The sequence below is a fragment of the Neovison vison genome, chromosome 3, assembly GCF_020171115.1.
Source record: "Neovison vison isolate M4711 chromosome 3, ASM_NN_V1, whole genome shotgun sequence".
NCBI lineage: Eukaryota > Metazoa > Chordata > Mammalia > Carnivora > Mustelidae > Neogale > Neogale vison.
Genome location: NC_058093.1, coordinates 46,691,090 through 46,712,913, shown reverse-complemented (window position 1 = coordinate 46,712,913; position 21,824 = coordinate 46,691,090). Strand labels below are relative to the sequence as shown.

Sequence of the window (21,824 nt, the reverse complement as noted above, 5' to 3'; positions counted from 1 at the left end):
CCGGCCAGGCTGTGCACCCCTTCTCTTCTCTGTATGGAGGTGTCCTGTGCAGGACAGTAGCATGTCTGCGGGAGACCAGGGATAATTTCAGGATAGCCCTCTAGGCTTATGGATGGGACCCCACCGGCGAAGCTAAGGTGGGCAGCCTATGAACACAAGACAGATGTCGTTCGCGTGCTCATCCATCCCACTTCCTGCTCAGGCATCTGACCCTCCCGCGGTCCTCTCTGCAGGCGCGGTTCCATGCTATTCTAAGCTTCGGGTGGACACTGAGCAGGCCAGAGAGCACCTTTGTGCGGTGGGCTGCTGTCCTCCCAACCTTTCTCCACGGGCACCAGCTGTTACCCTGAGACCCTGCTTTGGGGGTTCTGCTTGTGGGGAGCAGACAGCCCTCCACTTCGCCCCTGGTCTGCTGCGCGCTCCTGGCGGGATGCTCACACCTCCACGGGGTCGGCCCAGAATGAGCAGAACCCGGAGATGGAGATGGTCCTCCCACCAGTGTCTCAGCACATGGCCAGGGGCTCCGTAGGTGGAGAAGGGACAGGCCTGGGCAGGGTCTGGGGTCGGGAGCTGCTTGGCCATCCATGCCGAGGGCCCGGCAGGAAGGGCAGTGGCTCTTCTCAGAGGAAGGTAGGGACAGTTGGTCTAAAGTGAAGATGGGGCTCCTGGCTGGCTGCAGGCCCAGCAAATAGGAACATCTTGTCACATTCCCACATATCACCACGAGGCAGTGCTGTGGGGTTCTGAGAGGGGTGGGGCCCTGGGGGTGCCGCTCACCTGGGAGCCGGCCCTCACCCTTACCCATGTTGCCTCTGCAGCTGAGGGCCCTCACCCCCCTGCACATCGCAGTTGCCCTTCCTGGGGAGGAGGGAGTCAAGATAACGGAGCTGCTGCTCCACGCTGTCACGGATGTGGACGCCATGGCCGCCGACCAGGACGACACGTACAAGCCTGGCAAGGTGCGCGTCCTGTCCCGCGGGGTGAGGGCGTGCTGGGGGCCTGGGGGCTCTCCCCGTGCCCAATGCTGACTGCTCTATTCAGAACGTCACTTCTGTGTCACGGTCCCTGACGAGGGCGATTACTGCTCTGTGGGCCCCCAGCCCACCCAGTCTGCCTCTCTGTCAGCATTCATGTGCTCTCTGTGTGCAGGACCACAGTGGGGCGGGGGCCCTGCTCTTACCCTCCCTGGGGCCCGTGGGTGCTGGTGGGCTGGCCAGAGGGTTTCACGGGACGGTGCTCAGACCCGCCGTCGGTGAGCAGGGCGGCTGGCTTGTGCTCCTCTGTGAGAACCTGTCTGCGTGGGAGGTCGCACCTGCAGGTCTCCAGGCTCAGCCTGGCGCTTGTGGGGGAGGCTTGGGGGCCGGCACATGCCCCCCCTGTCTGTACGCAGCTAGACCTGTTGCCTTCAAGCCTGAAGCTCAGCAACGAACCAGGCCCGGCCAGCATCTACCACAGCAAGCCCGTGGCCCCACCAGTCGAGGCGGGCAGGACGGCTCTGCACGTGGCCTGTGAGCGGGAAGACAACGACAAGGTGAGCTGGGTGGAGAGCATGTGTGCAGGTGCCTCTGTACACGTGTGCAAGTGACTTGGGTATGCCCAGGCAACTGCGTGCACACGAATGTGTATGTGTGTGTGCTGTGTGTGCGTACCTGTGTGCGTGCACACGTGTCTCTGCAAATTATACTTGTAGGCCAGAGCACACCTGTCTGTGGGTACATATGTGTACAAGCTCTGTGTGTGTGCATGGGGATACGTGTGCACCTGTGTGTCTGTGTGTGGGGGGAGCCCTGCCAGTCCCCATCTTGGCCTCGGGACCTGGGGTGGCCTTGTTCCATAGAGCCCTGGGCCGTGCCTCCTGTTCACCTTGGGGATTAACCGTCAACAAGGTGGGTGCAGGAACCTGTCACAGGAGGCCGAGTGGCTGTGGAGGGCGTAGGTGCAGCTGGGAACTAAGCTTTGGCTTTGTGCTACAGGCCAGTGCAGCCTGGGTCAATAAGCCTCGGAGCACATAGTAAACTGGGCTTCAGTTTACCCACCCACAGAGTGGAAATCATAGCTGGCCTCTCGGGCCTGTGGCATGGGTGGTCTGCTGCCACACAGGGTTGCAATCGGGCACACCTGTCCTGTTGTGAGGGTGTGACGACCTGCATTAGGGGGGATGTGGGGTGGTGCTGCGGGGGCAGGTGGAGGCATCAACATGCCTCCCTGCCCCACAGCAGCCTTGGTTGAAGCCTTGTTGAGCTCAGACCACCACTCTGAGCCATCATGTGTGTGTTCTGGCAGGGAGGAGAGCAGGGGGACACCTTCCCAGAAGCCCCTCAGCAGACTTGGCCTGGCCGGGGGTGGGCGGGCATGTGGGGCCAAACTTGCTCACTGGGTCTGCACAACTGCAGGGGGAACTGGAGCCTGGAAGAGTCCTTGTGGGGGGAATCAAAGCTGCAAGGGCTTCCAGAGCGCTTCTGGGAGAAGAGGCAGGAGAGAAGGGGAAGCTGTGGGGTCCCCAGGGAGAAGGACAGGGAGAGCAAGGGTGGGCCCTTCCAGCTTGGAATGCACCCCTGTTGCTGAGGCCGGGCTTCTCCTGTGCTCTGGTATCTTATACGGTCCCTGGGCCCTGGGGCAGGGCATTCTCCTCCGGCCATAGCTACCATGGGCCAGCCTGGCTCCTGGAGTCACACAGTCCCGACGCTCCCTCCACTTTGCAAACAAGCCTTAAAGCAATTTGTGCATCGTGTGTCCTTCCTGTTTTGTGTTGGAAATGATGTATGTTGAGCAAACATTTTCCTGTTCAAGGATGTACCCAATCCCACACCTGTTTGTGCATCCATCCAAAATTTAGAACTGTCTCCGTGTGCCATGCCAGGAGCCAGTGTGTGGGAAATACCAATTCAGCGACGAACTTGGTTTTATGGCATTTGAGTTAATGATCCGTCCCAGGTGCTCTTGGGAGTCAGGGCACCTCTTTAACCTGTGGCCCCGTCTTTCTCCCCCCACAGTGTGCCAGAGACATAGTCCGGCTACTCCTCTCCCACAAGGCAAACCCCAACGTGCTGTGGAGTGGCCACTCCCCGCTCTCCCTGTCCATTGCCAGCGGAAATGACCTGGTGAGGTGTCCTACACCCACGGCTGGGGCCCCTGCAGGGTTCCTGCCTCAATGTGACTGCCTCCCTAGTCAGGCTTTTGCATTTGCTGTTGGTGGGGGTAGCATGAAGATAGCACAGGGTAAGGGGCGTGGTGGTTCCCCTCCCTGGTGGATGGAGCACCTCAGAGAGAGAAGAGAATAGAAGGGAAGGTGGGTGGTGGGGATGACGCTTCAGCTGGGTGGACGCTCCCTCAGGGTAGGCGGATGACAACTGCTGCTTATCCCAGGCACTGACCCCTCAGGACACTGGGAGAGGAACCTTGGCCAGTTCCCGTCTTCTGCTGCCGCCAAGGATTATGTGTTCACCATCCGTGCATCCGCTTGTCCATCCATCCATTCCCTTGCCCGCCCCTCCCCATCGATCCATACATCTATCCATTTACCTACCTACCCACCCACCCACCCATCCGTTCACCTACCTACCCACACCTACCAATCAATACATTCTTCTAGCCTTCCACCCAGGAATCCAAACACACATCCACCCAACCCACCATTCCATCCATCCATCCACCCAGCCAGCCAATGACATATCCATCCATCCATCCAACCACACAGCCATCCACTCACCCACATCCACCCACCCATTCATCCATCCATCCAACCACACGTCCATCCAGTCCATCTTTCCATCCATCCATCCATACAGCCAACAACACATCCATCCAAACCATCCATCCATCCATCCTCCCATCCAATCCATCTAATCTGTCCATATGTCCATCCATACATCCATCCTTCCTTCCATCCATCTTTCCTTCCATCTGTTCTCCCATCCATCCATCCATCCTTTCACCATCCGTCCATCCATTTGTCTTTCCTTCCATCCATCCATCCATTCATCCATCCGTCCATCCTTCCATTCTTCCACCATTCCTTCTTCATCCATCATCCTTCCTTCTTTCCTTCCTCCTTCCAGCAATCTATAATACATACACCCATTCATCCTTTCCTTTAACTGTTGTTTTTTTGAGTATCCACTTGGGCCAGGCAGACACCATTCTAGGCATTAAGTGTTAAATAAAATAAGGTCTGTGCTCTCAAGGATCCTACATTCTCCTGTGGGAGACAGACCATAATCCAGAGTGCCACAAAATTTTAGGTGGTGGTAAGTGCTCTGAAGATAGTAATATCTGGATAAAGAGTAGAGAATGATGGAGGGTGCACCATTGTAGCAGGTGACCAGGGGCTGCTCTGGCCTGTGGTGAGGTGACATATCAGCACTGATGAAAAGGGAGGCACTGTGATGAGGGTTGTGGGGGCTTCTGTGGTCCTTCTCTCCATCCTCCCTTCACATGTACCTTGAGTCATATACTGAGCAAGTTAAGAGGGGCACCTGCTCTGTGTCTGGTCATGTAGGTGGGTGAGGCAGGGTAGAGAGCTGTCTTCTGGGGGACGGAAGCTCTTGAGGGAGCCTCACACCTGCGTGTCTCCTGCCCAGCCAAGATGCTGTCACTCCTGGCTTCCTGCTGGTACTAGGGCCAGTGGCTGGGGACACAGCAGGGAGCAAGTGAGATGTGTCCCATTCTGCATCTGGTCAGGTGACCACAGTGGCTCAGGTGCCTGGGGGGCAAAGGCAGACTGGTCCCAGGGAGGGGCTGGAAAACAAGATGTGAGCCGGGAGCAATTTAGAGCAAACGGACAGTGTGCAGAGAAAGTGCCAGCCCTGGGCTGCTGGGGTGGGTGTCGCAGCCATCCGTGGGGAGCCACCATGTGCCCTCTCCCTGCCCCAACCTCGTCCCCTGAGCTGGGACAGCAGTGGTACCTGCGGTGGGAGGGGATAGGAAGTGACCAGGTGTGGCTGCCACTGTGCTCAGGATGGCAGAAACCTCTGGCTACTTCCTCCATGTACAAGGAGAGTGGGGCGGAAGGCATGCTGACGGGCTTCTCTGTGTCCAGATTGTGAAGGAGCTTCTGTCCCATGGAGCTGACCCCAACCTGCTGCTGACCAAAGGCTTAGGCAGCGCCCTGTGTGTTGCCTGTGACCTCACCTACGAGCACCAGAGGAGCATGGATAGCAAGCTGGCCCTGGTGAGGGGTGAGGCTGGGGTGGGAGGTGGCATGCAGGGCAGGGGGCCCTGGCATGTAGGGGTCTGGGCACGTATATAGGAACCCTTGGCTTAGGCTTCATTCCTGACAGGTAGGGTTTCAAGTAATCTTGCTTGGTACTTAAGAAAGAACACAGAATTCCTGCCTTTTATGTTATATGGGCCTGAACACTCAACAGGCCAGACAAAGTCTTCTGGTTCATCTCAAGGAAGGCGTAGGCCATCACTTTGGTTGGGTGGCAGGACCGTGGATTTTCTGAGTAGAGTGGGCACTGGCGAGGGATCCTGGTCAACGACGTGCTGGAACGGCATTGGTTCTGCCCTGAGTAGTGGCCTGGAGGGGTGCCGGGTGCCGGGCCCCGGGCGGGAGTTTTGGGGGCACCGTGTCCTGGCTGTGGACATGGCTTGCTGGTAGCCTTGCTGTTTCTTCCGGGTGGGCTCAGTGTGACCAGGAGGGCACTCTGCTTTGTAGGTTCTGCATGCTGTGCTGTTGCCTCAGAGTCCCCGTCTGTCCTCCCAGCTGCTCTGGCCCTGCCAGGCCCCCAACATGGCCCCTTGTGCGTCTTCCTCCTCCTCACTCCTATGCTGGGGCCTAGGGTCTCCCACGGCAGTGTGGCATGGGCAGGCCCTCCCTGTGCTGTGCACTCGCCCCTTCCTGCAAGCATGGGGGAACAGCTTTATGTGGGCAGCTTGCTATCCTAGCTCCTTGAGGGCCATGGTCTGGTTCTCTGAGAGCTGGAGGCACCAGACGGGGGTTGAGAGCCTGGATTTCTGGAGGCTGTCACACTTGACAGTTCCACTTTAGGGAAAAAGAAGTAACCCTTTTCCTTGAGATCATGTTTCTGGATCTCATTTTAAGGATCCTCCCTTGATCCTGATCTCCTGTCCTCTAAGCACCCAGAAGTGCCCCCACATGTGCTTCTGGGGCCTCTCAGTGGTTCTGGATCTGCGGGTGGGTAGGTCAGCTTTGCCCCAACCTTGCCATCTGCCTCCATAATTATCTGCGAAGTGGAAGGACTCTCTTTCTTGACCGTTAAATCATCTTGTCTTTGACCTTAGGAGCCTTTCCCTGGGTCCCCTCAGCCTCTGATGCCTGCCTTGCTTTCTGGTTCATCAAGGGGACCTTCACACACCTGTGGGCTCCTGCCCCTGCCCCTGAATCACCCACCAGTTGGCTTTTCAGTGATTTAATTACATACAACTTACTCATTTACTACTATTTATCACGACAAAGGCATAAAAGTTCGGCAAACAGCATGGGAATGCCATATCCCCCTCTCTTAGATGCACAGGTTCTTCACACCTTAGCCGCCCACCTCTCTACCTTCTGGGCTCCCTGACACTCCCCCGTGCCTGCCACCCAGCACTGTGCCAGCCCCAGCTGGGGTTGGCCTTCGTGCTGTCATACCAAGGAAGTCCTCATTTATTGGACGTGTGATAGGGATGTGGGACACCGGGTCTCCCCCAACCCTTTGGCAGCCCCCCACTCTCCTGACGTGGCTCATGGTCTGATAGCGTCCTTCAACCCCTCCAACTCTGACGTGAGCCTGGAGCTTGTCCTGCCAGCTGGCCTCTTGCTCTTGGGACGGTGGTTGTGTCTCTGAGGCCCAGATGATGACAGAGACTGTGCAAGGGCTGACTTCCTGCCTGTGCTTCCCCCAGGAAAATGCACCCCACCACCAGGCCCAGCAACCGCAGCTAAATGCCCCGCCCACGTGGGCTGTGGGGTACCCAGAGGTCTCCAACAAGAGAGGCATTTAGCCCCTCCGTTCTGGCTGCAAGCAGGGTCCACACATCTGGGAACAGGCTTGGGGCTGCCCACTCATGGGCGCTGTGCTGCGCCGGGTGTTGGGGGACTGCTGAGCACCCCCCAGTGACAGCTCACTGGCATGTGGCCGGGAGGTAGGCCACGTGTGGTGCGGGCGGCCTTGGCGGGTGGCAGCCTGATTTTCGTCTGCTCCGACAAAAGCACTGAGCCCCGTGGTTCTGCAGTTGGGCTAATATTCAAGCTGAGACTGTAAGACCCTGGAGCCTCTTACGGACCCTGCCCCCTCCCTCCTCAGGAAGGAGGTGGGCCCCTCTCTCCGGCGCTGTTTGCTGTGAATGAGCTCAGTGGGAAAAAGCCCAAAGTTGCTTGTGCTCGCCGACCAACGCACTTTGTCCCCGCGTGCGCGCACAGGCACCCGCAGTCCCTGAGCTCCCCGGACGTTGGGGGGCGGTCGGAAGGTGCTTGTTGGTTGCTGTCCTCTCGCTTTTGGTCTGGGGACTGGGACCATAACCAGCCTCAAGTTACAGACCCACGGCAAGTCCCTGGTGCGGTGGGGGTGGGAGGGGGCTCCCTGAGGAGTGGCCCAGCCTTGACCTACCTTATGCTCCATCTTAACTTGTCATCTGTGGGGTCAGCACATCTATCCTGTCGTCTGTCTGTCTGTCTGCCAACTCTCCTTACACCTGAGAGGGTGGCTTGCCTGCCTTCCCAGTGAGGGCAATGACAGCCCTTGCTGGCTGCACCTGCTCTCTGGCAGGGGGCCCTATCATCGGGCTGCCCCCTGCCACCGCCGCGGTGCAAAGACTGGGAAGCCGCAGGTGATGTGGGCCACAGTGTTGGGCACCCTGGTTCTGAATCCTGCCTTCTGGTGGCCTGGGTGTCCGCACACATGTGACTCAGGCTCTGCTCTAACACAGATTGATCGGCTCATTCATCATGGGGCTGACATCCTGAACCCTGTGACGCTCACGCAGGGGGACAGGGTGGCTGTGGGCACGGCTGTTGACTACGGGTATTTCAAATTCTACCAGGTATGGCTCTGAGTGTCCCACTGGTGATGGGGAGAGAGGGGTGGGGCCCTGAGAGTCCCTTGAGCAAGGCTGGGCCATAGGCCCTTCCTGCCTCGGAGCGAAACCCAGCCTGGGCTGCACCCCCAGCACACCCTGCCACCGGGGTGCCTGTTGCCAGCTTTCTGAGCATCGCTCCATGCTGTCCTCACCCTGGGGAGGTGGGCGCCCCCTGTGCTGGCCCAGATCCGTGTCCCTCCTGTGCTGGGTGGCCAGGTGGTGGGCTGGAGCCGTGCGGTCCCTGGTGGTGACGGGATGCTGTGCCACAGGACCGGAAGATCGCCCACTGCCCCTTCCACATGCTGATGCCCGCCGAGAGGGAGCTCTTCCTGGCCCGCAAGAGGCTCCTGGAATATATGGGCTTCCAGCTGCGCCGCGCTGTCTTTGCCAAGGAGAGTCAGTGGGATCCGAAGCTGCTGACCCTGAGCAAGAAAGGTAGGGGTCACAGACTGACGTCTGTCCTCACAGGCCATGGCACAGGCCTGACGTCCAAGACACGGAGAGTTTCTGGCTGAGCTGGTTAAGACTGCCACACCGCACTCCAGTGGGAAGCAGCAGGGGCTTTGCTCCATGACAGCCCAGTGGCTCCAGGACCCTGCTTTGCTCTCTTGTGGGTGGGGGTCATGGGGGCAGGCCCCACTGCCCCATGCAATGCCAGCAGTTTAGGGTAACCTCAGGACACTCTCAGCCTGGGGCAACAGGCTCCCGAGATGGGCTGATCAGCTCTGGAGCAGGAGGAAGAGGGACCCTCTCTGCCCTCTGCTTGGAGAGCCACCTTCCAGGGGCTGAAATGGGGACCGTGCCCCTGCCTGGTGTTGCCTGGTTTGGGGGTGGTGCGGCCCTGGGTCCAGAGGCCCCAAGTGGGCTGGCCAAGGGGCAACACACAGCAGAGCCAGCCTGAGGCAGTGGAGTTTCAAGCGAGAGAGTGGAAGGAGGGGCTGTAAGGTCATTAGACTTGGAAGGCAGGCTTTTTTTTTTTTTTTTTTTTTAAGATTTTATTTATTTTACAGAGATCACAAGTAGGCAGAGAGGCAGGCAGAGAGAGGGGGGGATGCAGGCTCCCTGCTGAGCAGAGAGCCCGATGTGGGGCTCGATCCCAGGACCCTGGGATCATGACCTGAGTTGAAGGCAGAGGCTTTAACCCACTGAGCTACCCAGGTGCCCTGGAAGACAGGTTTATGGATCCCTAGAAGGATCTGGAAAAAACTTAAGTGCATGCAGGGAATTTGCTTCTTAGATGTAGTAATGACAATTCTAACAAGAGCTGGACTCCTGGCACAAAGCCATCTACTGAGAGCCGAGCACACTTCCCTGGAGAGCAGGACATTGTGCGAGATCAGCCCCTTAGCATGCTGGTCAGCCATCTGTGTCTCCTCTCTACAGTGGGGTATCCCCAGGAAGTATAGAGTCACATACCCAGGACAGTGGCCTTTGCACTCATGTCTCCAAGGGGGCTGGGGTTGTATCTGCCAGGAATCACACAGGTCACTGCTCTGGCCACGGTTGCATAGGACAGGCTCTCCCTCTGGTTGGTGGCTTCTGCTTCCACCTAGCTCTGCCCAGCTGCCAGACCCCTGTACCCCAACACAGCTTGACTCAGGCACCCTGGCTGTTCCACCTCTGAGCTCTGTCCCCTCTGCTCCCTGGTTGCTTGCAGCCAGACCTTGGAATTCAAGAATGGTTTAACAACAGCAAAATCAGTGTAATACACCACATTTTTAGACTGAAGAAGAAAACCACATGATCATTTCAACTGATGTAGAAAAAGCATTTGACAAAATCCAACACCCTTTCATGATAACATACAACAAACAAGGAAGAGAGGGGCACTTGCTTAACCTGATTAGGGGTCCTACACTGCTGTGATGGGGGACAGGACGCTTTGTCCTATGATCAGGAAGAAGACTGGAATGTGTCCTCTCACCATTTCTGTTTGATGTTGTGCTGGAGTTGTTAGCCATTGTAACTAGGCAAGAAAAGGAAAGTCATTCAGATTGGAAAGGAAAGACTTAAACTGTCTCTCTTTGCAGAAATTATCCTGAAGATTGAAAATCCTGGGAATCCACTTTTTAAACTGCAACTACTATTCAACTAAACATATAAATATTAAAATACAAAATATAAAATGATTACACTATTAAAACTAACAAATGCATTAAGCTAAGGTTGCAGGATATGAGATCAATATGCAAGCAAACAAAAAATGAGATGTAAAAAACTTCCATTTACAATAGCATCAATAAAAATAGAATACTTGGAAATACATTTAACAAAAGCCATGTGAAACTTGCACTCTCAAAACTACAATATGTTGCTGAAGTTAAAGGAGGCCTCAGTAAACGGGAAGACATCTTATCCCACTGCCATCTCGAATCCCACTGCCTCCTTTGTACAAATGGAGAAGCCAATTTTCACATTCATATGGAATCACAAAGGACCCAGAATAACTGTAGCGATCTTGAAAGAAAAGAGCGAAGTGGAAAGACTCACACTTCCTAAATCGAGACTTACTGCGAAATGACAATAAAAAGAGTGTGGCACTGGCAAGAAGGCAGACATATGGACTGATGGACGGGAACGCAGGTCCCAGAAATAAATACATGTGCATGTCAGCTGATTTTCAACAAGGATGCCCACACTTTGAAATGAGGGCAAGAACAGACTTTTCAACAGATGGGACTGGGACAGTGGTTATCCAGACACCATGGAATGAAGTTTGACCCTACCTCACACCACATACAAAACTGAATTTTCAATTTGGATTGAAGACCTAACTGCAAGAACTTAAACTATAGGTCTCTTCAGAGAGAATATAGGGACAAATCTTCAAATCCTCTGAGTTGGCAATGAATTCCTAGCTATGGCACTGAGAGCACGAGTGATGAAAGAAAAAAAATGGATAAATTGGATTTCATCAAAATTTAAAAGCTTTCATGCTTCACAGGACCCTATCAAGAAAATGAAAAGGTAATCCATGGTGTAGGAAGATATATCGAAAAATCATATATCTCATAAGGGACTTATATGTATGATAAATTTAAAAACTTTACAACTCCATAATAAAGACAAACAACTGAATTTAAAAATAGACAAGGACTATGGATAGAAATTTCTCTGAAGAAATATCTACAAATGGTGAACCGCTCATGAGAGGATGCTATCATCAGTTTCCAGTCCCGTACACACCAAACTGCCCTGAGCTGTAACTCCGCATCCACGAAGATGGCAAAAATCAGGAAGTCAGTAACGGGTGCTGGTGAGGACGTCGGGAAAGCAGAGAACTCCCACCCGCAGGTGGGAGCAGAAAATGGTGCAGCCTCTTTGGAAAGCAGTCTGGCCATTCCTTAAATGTTCATCATAGAGCTATGGTATGACCCAGCAATTCCGCTCCTAGGTATACGCTAGAGAGAAATGGGAACATATGTCCACACAAAACTCATGCTCACACGTTTGTAGCAACATTGAGAAAAGCCAAAGAATGGAAACAATCCAAGTATTTATCAAAGGATTATGGATAAGCAAATTGTGGCATATCCCTGCAATGGGATATGATTCATCCAGAAAAAGGAATGGACTGCCAGTGCGTGCTAGGACATGGATAAACCTCAAAAAACATTGTTTTAAGCAAAAGAATCTAGTCACCAAAGACCCCACACATACCATTCCATTCACAGGAAATGTCCAGAATAGGCCGATCCATAGAGACAAAGTAGGTCAGTGATTGCCTAGGACCAGGGGGAAGGCAGTTGTCAGGGGCCAGGCTCCCATCTGGACAGATGGGCACATTGTAAAGTTGAGTACGGTGATGTCTGCACACTGCAAATGTGCGACCCGCTGTTCTGTGTACTTCATGTGTGTGGACGGGATGGAATGCGAATGCTAGGTCATCAGAGCTGCAAGAGTCCCACTGCCTTAACACAAGGAGGTGCTTTCCTTTCACCCTGCCCATGTCCTTCAAAAGAACTGACTGCAGAGCTGCTGCCCCTTCAGCCCCACTTCCGGTTCTGCGTGACCATCACCTCTCCTGGTAGCTTGGCTCTGGGGCCACGGGGTCCTCACAACAAGGGCTTTGACTCGGGGTGCAGTGTTGCAGAGCAGGACCCTGGGCCCATGCTTGAGCCCCTGGGAGCAGCTGCAGTGTGGCCCCAGGTGCTGGTGGGCACAGGGAGGATGGGGGAGGAAGGAGCAGCTCCTGCCATCTCTCTTCTTGGGGCCAGCAGGTTTTTGGGAGGTTTCTGCCACATTAGAGGTTAGGTGGCTTTCCTGGGGGGGCTGACATGCTGTTTGAGGAGAGGAAGGTGGTGGATGGAGCAGAACCCGTGACTGTCATTGCGGGGGCCTCACTGGCCTTTGGTCCCCAGCCCAAGTGTTTCCCGCTGCCAACTGCCTGACAGCCAGCCAGGAGTCTTCACTCCAGAGAGCATCGTGAGCTAGTCAAGGCCAAAGCCTGGCCTCTTAACTGAGCCAGCTGATGGCAGAGACGGATGCAGAAGCAGAGGGAAGCCCTCTCCCCAGAGGTGGATGCCCCAGTGCCCCAGCCCCTGTTCTGTGTCCTCCTTGCTTTGGGCTGTAGAAGGCTTGGGGTCCCCCCTGGTTCTCTGCAGTGCTGGGAGAGTGGGCCCACCACAGGAGAGAGGTTGAGGCGGGAGGCTCAGGGTTCCTACTGCCCACGGGCATTTAGGCATGGCTAGGGGGACCCACGGAGCCCCCTGTGGTTCTCTGTTGCTGCAGTGGAGCTGACCCCCTACCAGAGGCTGAAGCGGAAAAGCACCAGCCCATTCAAGTCAATGCGCGCTGAGGAGCAGGAGCTGTAAGTGGCTAGTGGGGCTGTGGGATGGGCTGTGTGGCCTAGCTGGACCGTCCCTGCCCAGGACAGCCGTGGGCGCGGGCCAAGATGAGGGTGGCAGATGGGGTCGCAGAGCCCTTGTGGAATGGCCCGGGGGGTGGGGTTTGAGCCCTGGCTCTGCTTCTTGAAGGCACTTCTGCCGTCACAGCAGCTGGGCTGCCCTGGGGCCCTGCAGCCCTCCCAGCCCCTTCCCCACCGGCCCCTCCCTGGGATCATGGCTCTGTACACAGCCTGCTGTTCCAGAACAGTCTTTCTAAATAAATGGGCACCTTGCTATCCCCGTGAGCATCATGGAAGTTGCCTGCCCAGGAAACCCTGATGGGTGAGGTGGGGGTGCTGAGCAGGGACAGGCCAGGGGGTGGTTTCCATGCTGGGGGCTCACCTTCCTCCTGATGCAAAGCATGTGGGTGGGCATGCAGGGTCAGCTCCACCTGCACTGTGGCCCAAAATGGTCCCCAACACCGTGGCATTGTGTTGTTCTGACCATGGTGTTGTGTTTCCGGTTTGAAAGAGCTGGACATCCCTGGACGGGGATTTCAGGTCCCTGTCCGCATGCAAGTGGCCACCCAGCGAGTAGGATGGTGGGCCTGGCATCAGCACCCGTCTGTGGGGGACGGCAGGGCCCAGATGGCGGGCACCCCCCCACTGACTGCCCCTGTGGCTTCCGTGGCTCCCATGCAGGATTCCCTTCTTCAAGTTCTGCTCCCAGTGCGGCCGCTCCGTGGGCGTGCGCCTAGTTCCTTGCACTCGCTGCTACGGGATCCTGACCTGCAGCAAGTCCTGCAAGACCAGGGCCTGGGGAGACTTCCACAAGCGGGACTGCGGCTCCCTGTCGGTCATAGGTGAGTCTGCACGCCCGGCCGTGGGGGCTCCCGTGGGGGCTGCTGTGTCTGAGGACATGGGCCTGTGGAGTGGGGAGGGGGGGGTGAGGTCTGTATTATTCCCCAAAACCTCTCGGATTCCAGCTGCTTTCCAGAACTCCCAGGTGGGCCCGCTGTGCAGAGAGGGCAGGGCTGAGCACCCTCTCCCCTCCCCCCCTCTAGGGGTCATGAGCCCCTGGCTCCCTGGAGGTGGGCGTGGCCAGGGCCTTGCAGAATTGTGGCACCATCCCCGGGGCTCCTCTGTACATGTGGGGGCCCTGGTGGGCACCAGTTTCCTTGGGACAGCGCCCTTGGCATTGGTACTGGTTCTGGAAGCTTCTTCCTAGCCCACCCTCCCAATGTATCCTCCTTTGGATGATCTGGGGAGGAGCTGTGAACACATGCATGGTGACTCAGGACCAGGGCTCCACTGCTCTGAGGGCAGCTGATGGGGAGCAAAGCTGTGTACACAGCTGCCCCCTGGGGCTTGACCAGGTAGGGAGAGGGGCAGGTGTTGCTTCACTCTTTCTCCGAGCCTGTCCTTGGTATGGATGGACAGAAAGGCTGGGCTGACTGCTGCCCTTGGGCCTGTTGCCACTAGAACCCTTCCTCTCTGAGCTCTGACACTCCGTCGTCTCCAGGCCCATTTTGTGAATTGGGGCTCCTGTGGGGTGCACGTGAGCCTGGACAAGGCTCCCTTGGCCTGGAGAGCCCAATCTGGGAGTCCCCCCGCTTTGAAGAGACTGAGTCATCGCCATGCATGCCACACAAGTGCAAGCACGATGCCAAGCAGGGCTCGGGTGGGGCTCTTGTCTCTCTGAATGTAGTGGGAAGCCCGGGACTCGCAGAGCTGGGGGGATGCCCCAAAATGTGGCAAGCTGGCAGGGCCCCCAGGGGGCGTGGGGCTCCTCTGCACTCCTGCAGGGGCCTCTGCCTCCCCAGGGACAGCCCAGGCCTCTTACCTTCCTCCTCCCTGCCAGTTCCTCCTCCAGGGCCCCACCTGGAGGACTTGCACCAGAGGGCGGAAGAAAATAACGGAGCGAGCAGCCCAGATGCCTGAGGCCAGGGAGGGCCCAGCGCCTGAGGCCAGGGAGGGCCCAGCGCAGGCCAGGTGGCCCTGATCCCCACCTGCGGGCACCCACAACCCGGGGTCGCCTCCAGGCTGCTGGCCCTGGGTTCTTCTGGCCTCATGCAGGCTGTGCACCTGCATGGCGAGGGCCCCTCCTGATCTCAGAATAAAATGGTCCCTTGGGGTGTGTTTTTAACCCTCTGTGCCTTGCTCTGCCCGTCCCTGCCACGCCAAGCCCGAAGTTTCCGAGGGTTTTCCTGACTAATTGGTGCCTGGCATCTGTCAGTTGACGGGAAGGCTGGGTGGATGAGGTTCCAGACTGGAGCTCTAGAGAGGACTATCAGAAGGTCACTCCTGCACCCCTGAGGAATGTTTGGGGACTTCCCAGGGGGTGTCCCTCTGCATTCCTGCTGGAAGGCTCCACGCCCCCTGCTGGTGCCTAGAAGAGTTGCGGGGGGGTGGGGGGGCGGGGACGCGTCCATTTCTTCTGGGTACATTTATGGAGTGTCTGTGTGTGTCAGGCAGGCTGGGGCTGAGACGATGGGTAGGAGAATTGAAGTGATTGGGACAGAGGGGGTGTGGGTGTGACTGTGAGGAGCACTGCACATCGGTGGTGGTGGTGGTGGTGGTGGGTCTGCTTTCACAGAGAGGGTGGCAGGAAGGACTGAAGACTGGGGTGCCAGGCCACAGAGCAAGAAGGTGGTGGGCATGGCCAGGGAGGAGGAGGGGGGTGGGGCGGGGCAAGTGGGAGAGGAAGTTGGGAAAGAGAAGGGCCTGAGCTGGGGCAGGGACCCCAACTAGGCCAGCTTTTTGCCGGTCAAGGCAGTCCCTCCGGCAGCTATGGATTTGCTTGATTTCCTGGTGCTCTCATGAAAGATGGGGCTCCTTTTGTGGGAAGCTTCCTGGGGGGCTCCCAGGCAAAGGGCTGAGGAGGGCACCTGAGCACAAGGAGAAAGGAGCCTGTGTATAGCTCTGCAGGTGTGTGTTGGCCAGTCCTGGCCCAGGCTGTGGCTGTTGGGGGGCCTTCCCAGGGAGGGGCCGGGGCCTGGGTGGAGGGAAGCCCATGGAGAGGTGTGGGTGGCTCCCACCTCCAGAGCGCTCCTAATGAGCACCTCCTAATTTTGAACTTATTCTTGTTAATTATGACATTTAGAGATATGTATCCACACAAAAGCAAGAAAAAATTGGATGCCAATTATCCCCAAACCCGGAAGTTTCCATTGCCAATACTTTGGTGTGTGTGCTGCCAATCCCATCTGTGTCTGTGTATACACACCACACACATCACACACGCTGTCCGTCACACCCTCCCACACCACCCGCCACACCACAGACCCGCGCCACACAGCACATACCACGCGCGCGATGTGGGAGCGTGATCGTTCTATTCTAAACTCAACCACCCATCTTTCTATGCTAGGATATATTTTTCTGCAACGTAATTTTCCCCAAATGAAAATAGTATTTTTATTCTGATGAGGCATGCAATCTACACCCATTGTTAAAAAAAAAAGACACAATAAAATAAATGAAAACTGAAAATCCTCATCGTACTGCTCAGGAACGGATCCCCTGACCAGATTAGATTGTAATCTGTGCCCAGGTGCACACCAAATACATCACATGCCCCCATGCACGTGCACACATGTGTTTTCATGTGTCCATTTGTTTTTAATTAAACGGCTCCTTCTGTGACTTCAACCTGCCTTCCTGCGGCACTGTGTGTGTCCTACCATTTTCCTGGGGGAACGGAGGCACCGGCCCACCACCTGCCCCACTGGACGTCTACTGTCTCAGGGCTCACTCGTGGATGGGGGCCGCACATACACACACACACACACACACACACACACACACACACACCCCTCCCACCTAGTTTTCCTTTGGGCAGAATTCACAGAAGTTGCATTTTCAGGTTTTTAGGAGCGTTCCCATAATCATCTTAGCCTGCTTGCTGGTGAGGCCAGTGAGCGTGGCACCCCTGGGACACCCAGTATGTAGGGAGCATTGCCAGGAACTTCCACTTTCCGTCTTCCGGGGACTCACACAGCAGCTGAAGGTCCTCTCCACATGTGGATGCGGGAATGTGGCATTGAGGTATTTCCTCGGGTCCCTTCCTGGAGACGCCTGCCCTTCCAGCCTCCGGAGAGCTCTCTCCAGACCTTGCCGCCCTCCCTGAAGCCTGTTGCGGGGAGGACCTTCTCTCCCTTTGAACTTTGCTACATGGAGCTGTTCACTCTGTTGTCAAATCCATCTGTCCTGTCCGTCAGGGTCTGGTTTGATGGCAGATTTAGGAAGCAGTCCCCAGACTAAGATTATACAAGGTTCGATCAGATTTTAATCTTCATGCATTATTTTTTTACTCATAATTTTATAGTCAGCCCGGAATTACTGTGTAAGATCTGAGAGCCAGCTGGCAAGAACTCCCCACGGGGCTAATGGTGACTGAATCCCACTGCGGGGCAAGTCTCCTGGGGATGCTCCAGGCTGTGGCTCCTGCAGCCTCCAAATGCCCTGTCCGCACCATGGGACAGTCTCGCCAGGGCTCTGTGTCCCTGAGGAAGACGCTAGCTGTTACTCTGTGCTTCTACGGATGACTTGATTTGGCCTGTTGGGTTCAGAAATGTCTTGTTGACACTTTGTAACTATTCTAATTGTTTAGTGTGATTGGGAAACATGTGGCATCTTCAGTGGCTTGAGGCTTCCAGGCAAGTCTGTGCTGTCCCTGTCCGGTCTAGTCTGACAGTTTCCTGAGCAGAGGCGTCCCCGCTGGCTGCTCTCCCTGTCTCTCCTCACACCATCCCTGGGGGAAGTCTGCTCAGCTCTCCCCAACTGGGCCACTTCCAGAACCTCCTGTCCCTACCACCATGGCCCTCCTCTCTGTCCCTGGAGCCAGCAGAGGCCAGGCCATGCTGCTCCTGCACTCATTTGTGTCCCATCCAAGTCCCCTGCATGGCTGCTCCCCTGTACCCATAGCTCACTGTACCCCTTAGGACTGCTCCAGCCTCTTCTCAGCCCCCAACTGGCCCTTGCCCCCCCATCCCTGTGGCTCCTCCCCTCTGTTCCCAGAAGGCCACTGCGGAGTCCTCTCCAGCTTCTGGGTCACAGGAGCATTGGGTTGTTACCTCTGACTGCCATGCTCTCAGCTCCTGAATATCATAGACAAGATAACTGGATCCCTACCATGTGGGAGTCTGCGTTCTAGAAGGGAGAGCCATCCTGTGGGACAAATGCCTCCTTGCCAGACTCCAGCAGGACAGGAATGGTGCGTCCAGCAGTCTGTCCTGGGCTGCGAGGATGCCAGCTTGTGCAGGGCCCCTTGGGGCCAGAGAGGAGTGGCCCCACCAGGAGGGCACAGGCCCACCTCCCTGCAGGCATGCAGGTGGCGGGTGGGGAAGGGCACAGGCCCCACCTCCCCTGGGCCCCTGGGGGTGCACAGGCCCCATCTTCCCTCCTCCCTGTGGGCTTGGGGTTTCCCTGGAGTCCACGGCACCGAACCTGGCCCCGGTTCTCTGGGTTGGAGCCTGTGGCTCTTTCTTCAGCGGGAAGAAGCCTGTGGCAGGCTTGTGTCTACGCGGGTTGCTTCTAGCCGGTTTCTTGAAAGGATACAGGTGCTACATTTTCGGGATTGTACACCAAAGTTAATCATCCCGGCTTAAATCTTTTCCTTTGGACTTCCCTTAACTTACTGGTCTGGGTGCCTTTGTGTGTTTTCCCTTCTGTGTGAAGCGCCCCCAGCTGCCCACCCACACCCATGGCCCCTCTGTCATTCAGAATATTCTGTTCCTCAGGAATCCCACCGCTTGTATCTTGGGAATGCCCAGATCCAGGCGCCTCTCCCCTGGGCCTTACAGGGCGCTGGGGCATTAGGGCAGGAGGGGGGTGGTGTGCGCCTCATCACCCTGCTCTGTGCCAAGCTCTGTCGGGGGGGGGAAGGGCTGTAGGGAGGCTGGCCCAACAGGACAGTATTGTGTCCTGCCTGAGGTCCAAACCTCCCACGGTGGTCCACGGAGACCCCAGCCAGAGCAGGGCTCAGCCAGCCTTTCGCAAGAGCAGTGGGCGCCTGTTCTGGTCTTCAGAATCTCCGTGACCACATTGTCTTTACTCCTGTTGGAGCCAAGGCCCAGTCCTGCCAGTGTGTGGACCAAGGGGTGCCTGTCTGGCCACCCGTCCTGGAGAAAGCTGCAGCACACAGCTCTCTCCTGGAAGGTTCTGTGACGCTGAGCCCCTCTCCCTGCTTCTGCTCTGCGAGCACGAGGTGTCCCTGAGGCTCTGGGGGGACCCGCCTTCCTTCTCCTCTGACCATAGTGTGTGCAGCCTGTTGGCTCCCTGCGAACATGGAGTTGGGGTCACTTGGGCCCTGTTGTAGAGTCGGGGTCCCACTGTGCCCAGGTCAGGCCCCATGCCAAGCCACCCCCTGTCCCCATGCCCCTGCTTTATGGGCTCCACTGTCATGGGGAGCTGGCCTCCCTGGGACTTGCGGGTGTGGAAGAACAGCAGTGGGGGTGTGCACTCAGAGGGGATAGGGCACAGGGCCTGGTGACTTGTGAGGGCCTAGTCACCTTGGATTGGGAACGCCTCAACAGGCCTGGCACAGAGGTCCATCTGGATGCTCCCCTGAGCCTCGGGACCGTGAGGGTAGGAGTGTAGGCCAGCCAGGCAGTGGTGTGGCAAGGATGGGTGCTCCAAGAAGAGCCTGCTGGGGCAGGAGCAGAGCGCAGCATGGAAACACCCAGCATGTGGGGGATACCCGTGGGGGATGGGCTGCAGAGAATGTGCCCTGTGTCTCCAGGAGCTGTGGGAGAGCCCTCAGGGTGGACGTGGTCAGCGATGGAAGTTGTACTGGGGGTGGGGTGTGATCTCACAGCTGGTCCTGCTGTGGGGAGTGCTTGTGGGAGGAGGGGGTGGCCTACAGAACAGGGAGCGGAGTGTGAGACTTCCTCCTGCTCTGCTGGACTGTGGAGGGCATGTGTGCGCGTGTGCATGTGTGTGCATGTGTCTGTCTGCATGTGTGTGCGCATGTACACGTGTCTCTGTGTGCATGTGTCTGTGCAAGTATGTGTGCATATGTCTGAGCGTCTATGCATGTGTCTGTGTGTGCATGTGTCTGTGTGTGCGTGTGTGACCGCACGTATGTCTGTGTGTGCATGTGCGTGTTCATGTGTCTCTCTGTGTGCATGTTTGTGTGTGCAGGTATATCTTTGTGTCTGTACATTTGTCTGTGTGCATGTGCGCACGTACCTGCATATGTCTCTGTGTGTGTATGTCTGTGCATGTGTGTGCGTATGTCTTTGTGTCTGCGCATGTGCCTCTGTGTGCTTGTCTCTGTGTGCATGTGTGTGTCTCTGTGTGTGCATGTGTGTGTCTATGTGTGTGCATGTGTGTGTGCATATGTGTCTCTGTGTGTGCATGTGTGTCTAGAGGGTAGTGCTGAGCAGGTGGAGTGCTGGATTAACAGGGGGCTCACCCAGGCAGCTCCTGAGGCTAGGTTTGTTGAGGCTGGTCTGGGACTAGCCCACCCACCTCCTCTCTCCCTGCCACTCCCCCCCTTCCTCTGGCTTGGGAGTGTGCCCAGACAACCCCCTTGCTCACCCATCCCCTGACCCTTGCTCCTGACTTCCTGAACCTCTGGGCTCTACTTGGCCACTCACCTGGGCTCTTGGCACCCTCTCTCTGGTGGGGAAAGACATGCCCTGCTCCCTTCCCTGGTGCTAGGAGGCCACTGCCGGGTGCAGGTGAGCTGGGGCAGGTGGGGAGCAGGACGGCAGATGTGTGTGGGGTGCCGTCGATGACCAGATGTGTGGCTTCACAGCTTGGAAGTGCCCACGGCTCCAGGGGACCTGGCCGACAACAGAGCCCAGCTCAGTGGGGGAGCAGTGGGTCAGGGGGGCACTGGAGAGAGAGGGCCCAGCAGTGGGTGGGTGAGGGATGCTCTGGCTGGAGAGCCAGCATGCAGGGCCATGGGCACGCGGCATCTGTGGCGGTGTGCTCTGGAGAGGGTGAGGCCCAGGAAGGGGAGCGAGGGCTTAATGGGCTCCATTTGGATCAGGGGAGCCCACAGGGCCGGGCAAGGATGAAGCATTTGAGAGGAAGCCCCATCCTCGGGATGTGCGCGGAGGGCCAGGGCTGGGGAGATGGAGGGACTGGGCTGGTTGCTATGACCCCTCCCCGGGCCCTTGGGAGAGCGGGCAGCACCCCGAGGGGTGGCCAGGTGAGGTCAAGGAAGCCTTGGGAGGAGATGCCCAGGTAGCCAGGAACAGAAGTGATCCAGGGCGTCTAAAAGAGGAGCAGCCCGAGATGAGCTCAGGATGGAGAGGGATGGTCTGTCTGGAATGTTAGTGATGGACTCCAAGGGATTGGAACCCACAGTTGTCAGGGTTCCACCCAGAATCCAGTGTTCTGTGATCTCCGGAGAGACAGACAGTGGGGTGGCCTCGTGGATCACAGGAAGGACACAGACAACACAGGGCCAGGAGCTGTGGGTTCCTTTCCTGCCACAGACTGGAGGCACCCCCCACCCTGTCGTTGGGAGGCAAGCACTGCCCTGTCCCCTTCCTTGGGTCCCGGCAGCAGACTGACCACAAGCCAATGTGTCTGGCTTAGTTCTGTTTGCGGTTTGGGTTCTTTTATTTTGAAGAACCCACCTCCCCTCACACTTGAAAAGCTTCACAGCCCCACAAAACCTGTATCTGGGCTGGTTCCACCTTGAACATCTTAAAAAATCCACAAAACAATACAAGGATCCCTGACCTACCACCACTTGTGTGGGACACCTGTCCACACTGATGTCCACCCTGAGCTGTGCTCATCCCATGCCTGGTTTTTAAAGAACTGGAATGAGAAGCAGCCAACCCCCCACTCCTGTCCCCTTAGATGGTTTCGCGTTTCCTTCCTGTGTCCCTAAAAGGCACGTGGGGCTGCTTTCTATTGTAAGATTTTACACTGCATAGCGCTTTGGAAAATCTCTTTCTTCATTCTGATGACAAGGAAAATTGAGTACTTTTTCAGATGTAACTAATGATTATTT

General features: G+C 56.6%; 1 protein-coding gene across 1 annotated transcript in view; it reads left to right on the top strand.

Annotated features, from left to right (window-relative positions):
- ANKMY1 (ankyrin repeat and MYND domain containing 1) overlaps positions 1-21,824 on the top strand; it is a 41,951-nt gene that overhangs the window by 17,582 nt on the left and 2,545 nt on the right. The window contains exons 10-17 of the mRNA XM_044241971.1: positions 819-959; positions 1,391-1,531; positions 2,994-3,101; positions 5,039-5,170; positions 7,873-7,986; positions 8,292-8,457; positions 12,754-12,832; positions 13,550-13,710. Of these exons, the coding sequence (XP_044097906.1) occupies positions 819-959; positions 1,391-1,531; positions 2,994-3,101; positions 5,039-5,170; positions 7,873-7,986; positions 8,292-8,457; positions 12,754-12,832; positions 13,550-13,710 (1,042 nt within the window). The remainder of the gene's footprint in view (positions 1-818; positions 960-1,390; positions 1,532-2,993; positions 3,102-5,038; positions 5,171-7,872; positions 7,987-8,291; positions 8,458-12,753; positions 12,833-13,549; positions 13,711-21,824) is intronic.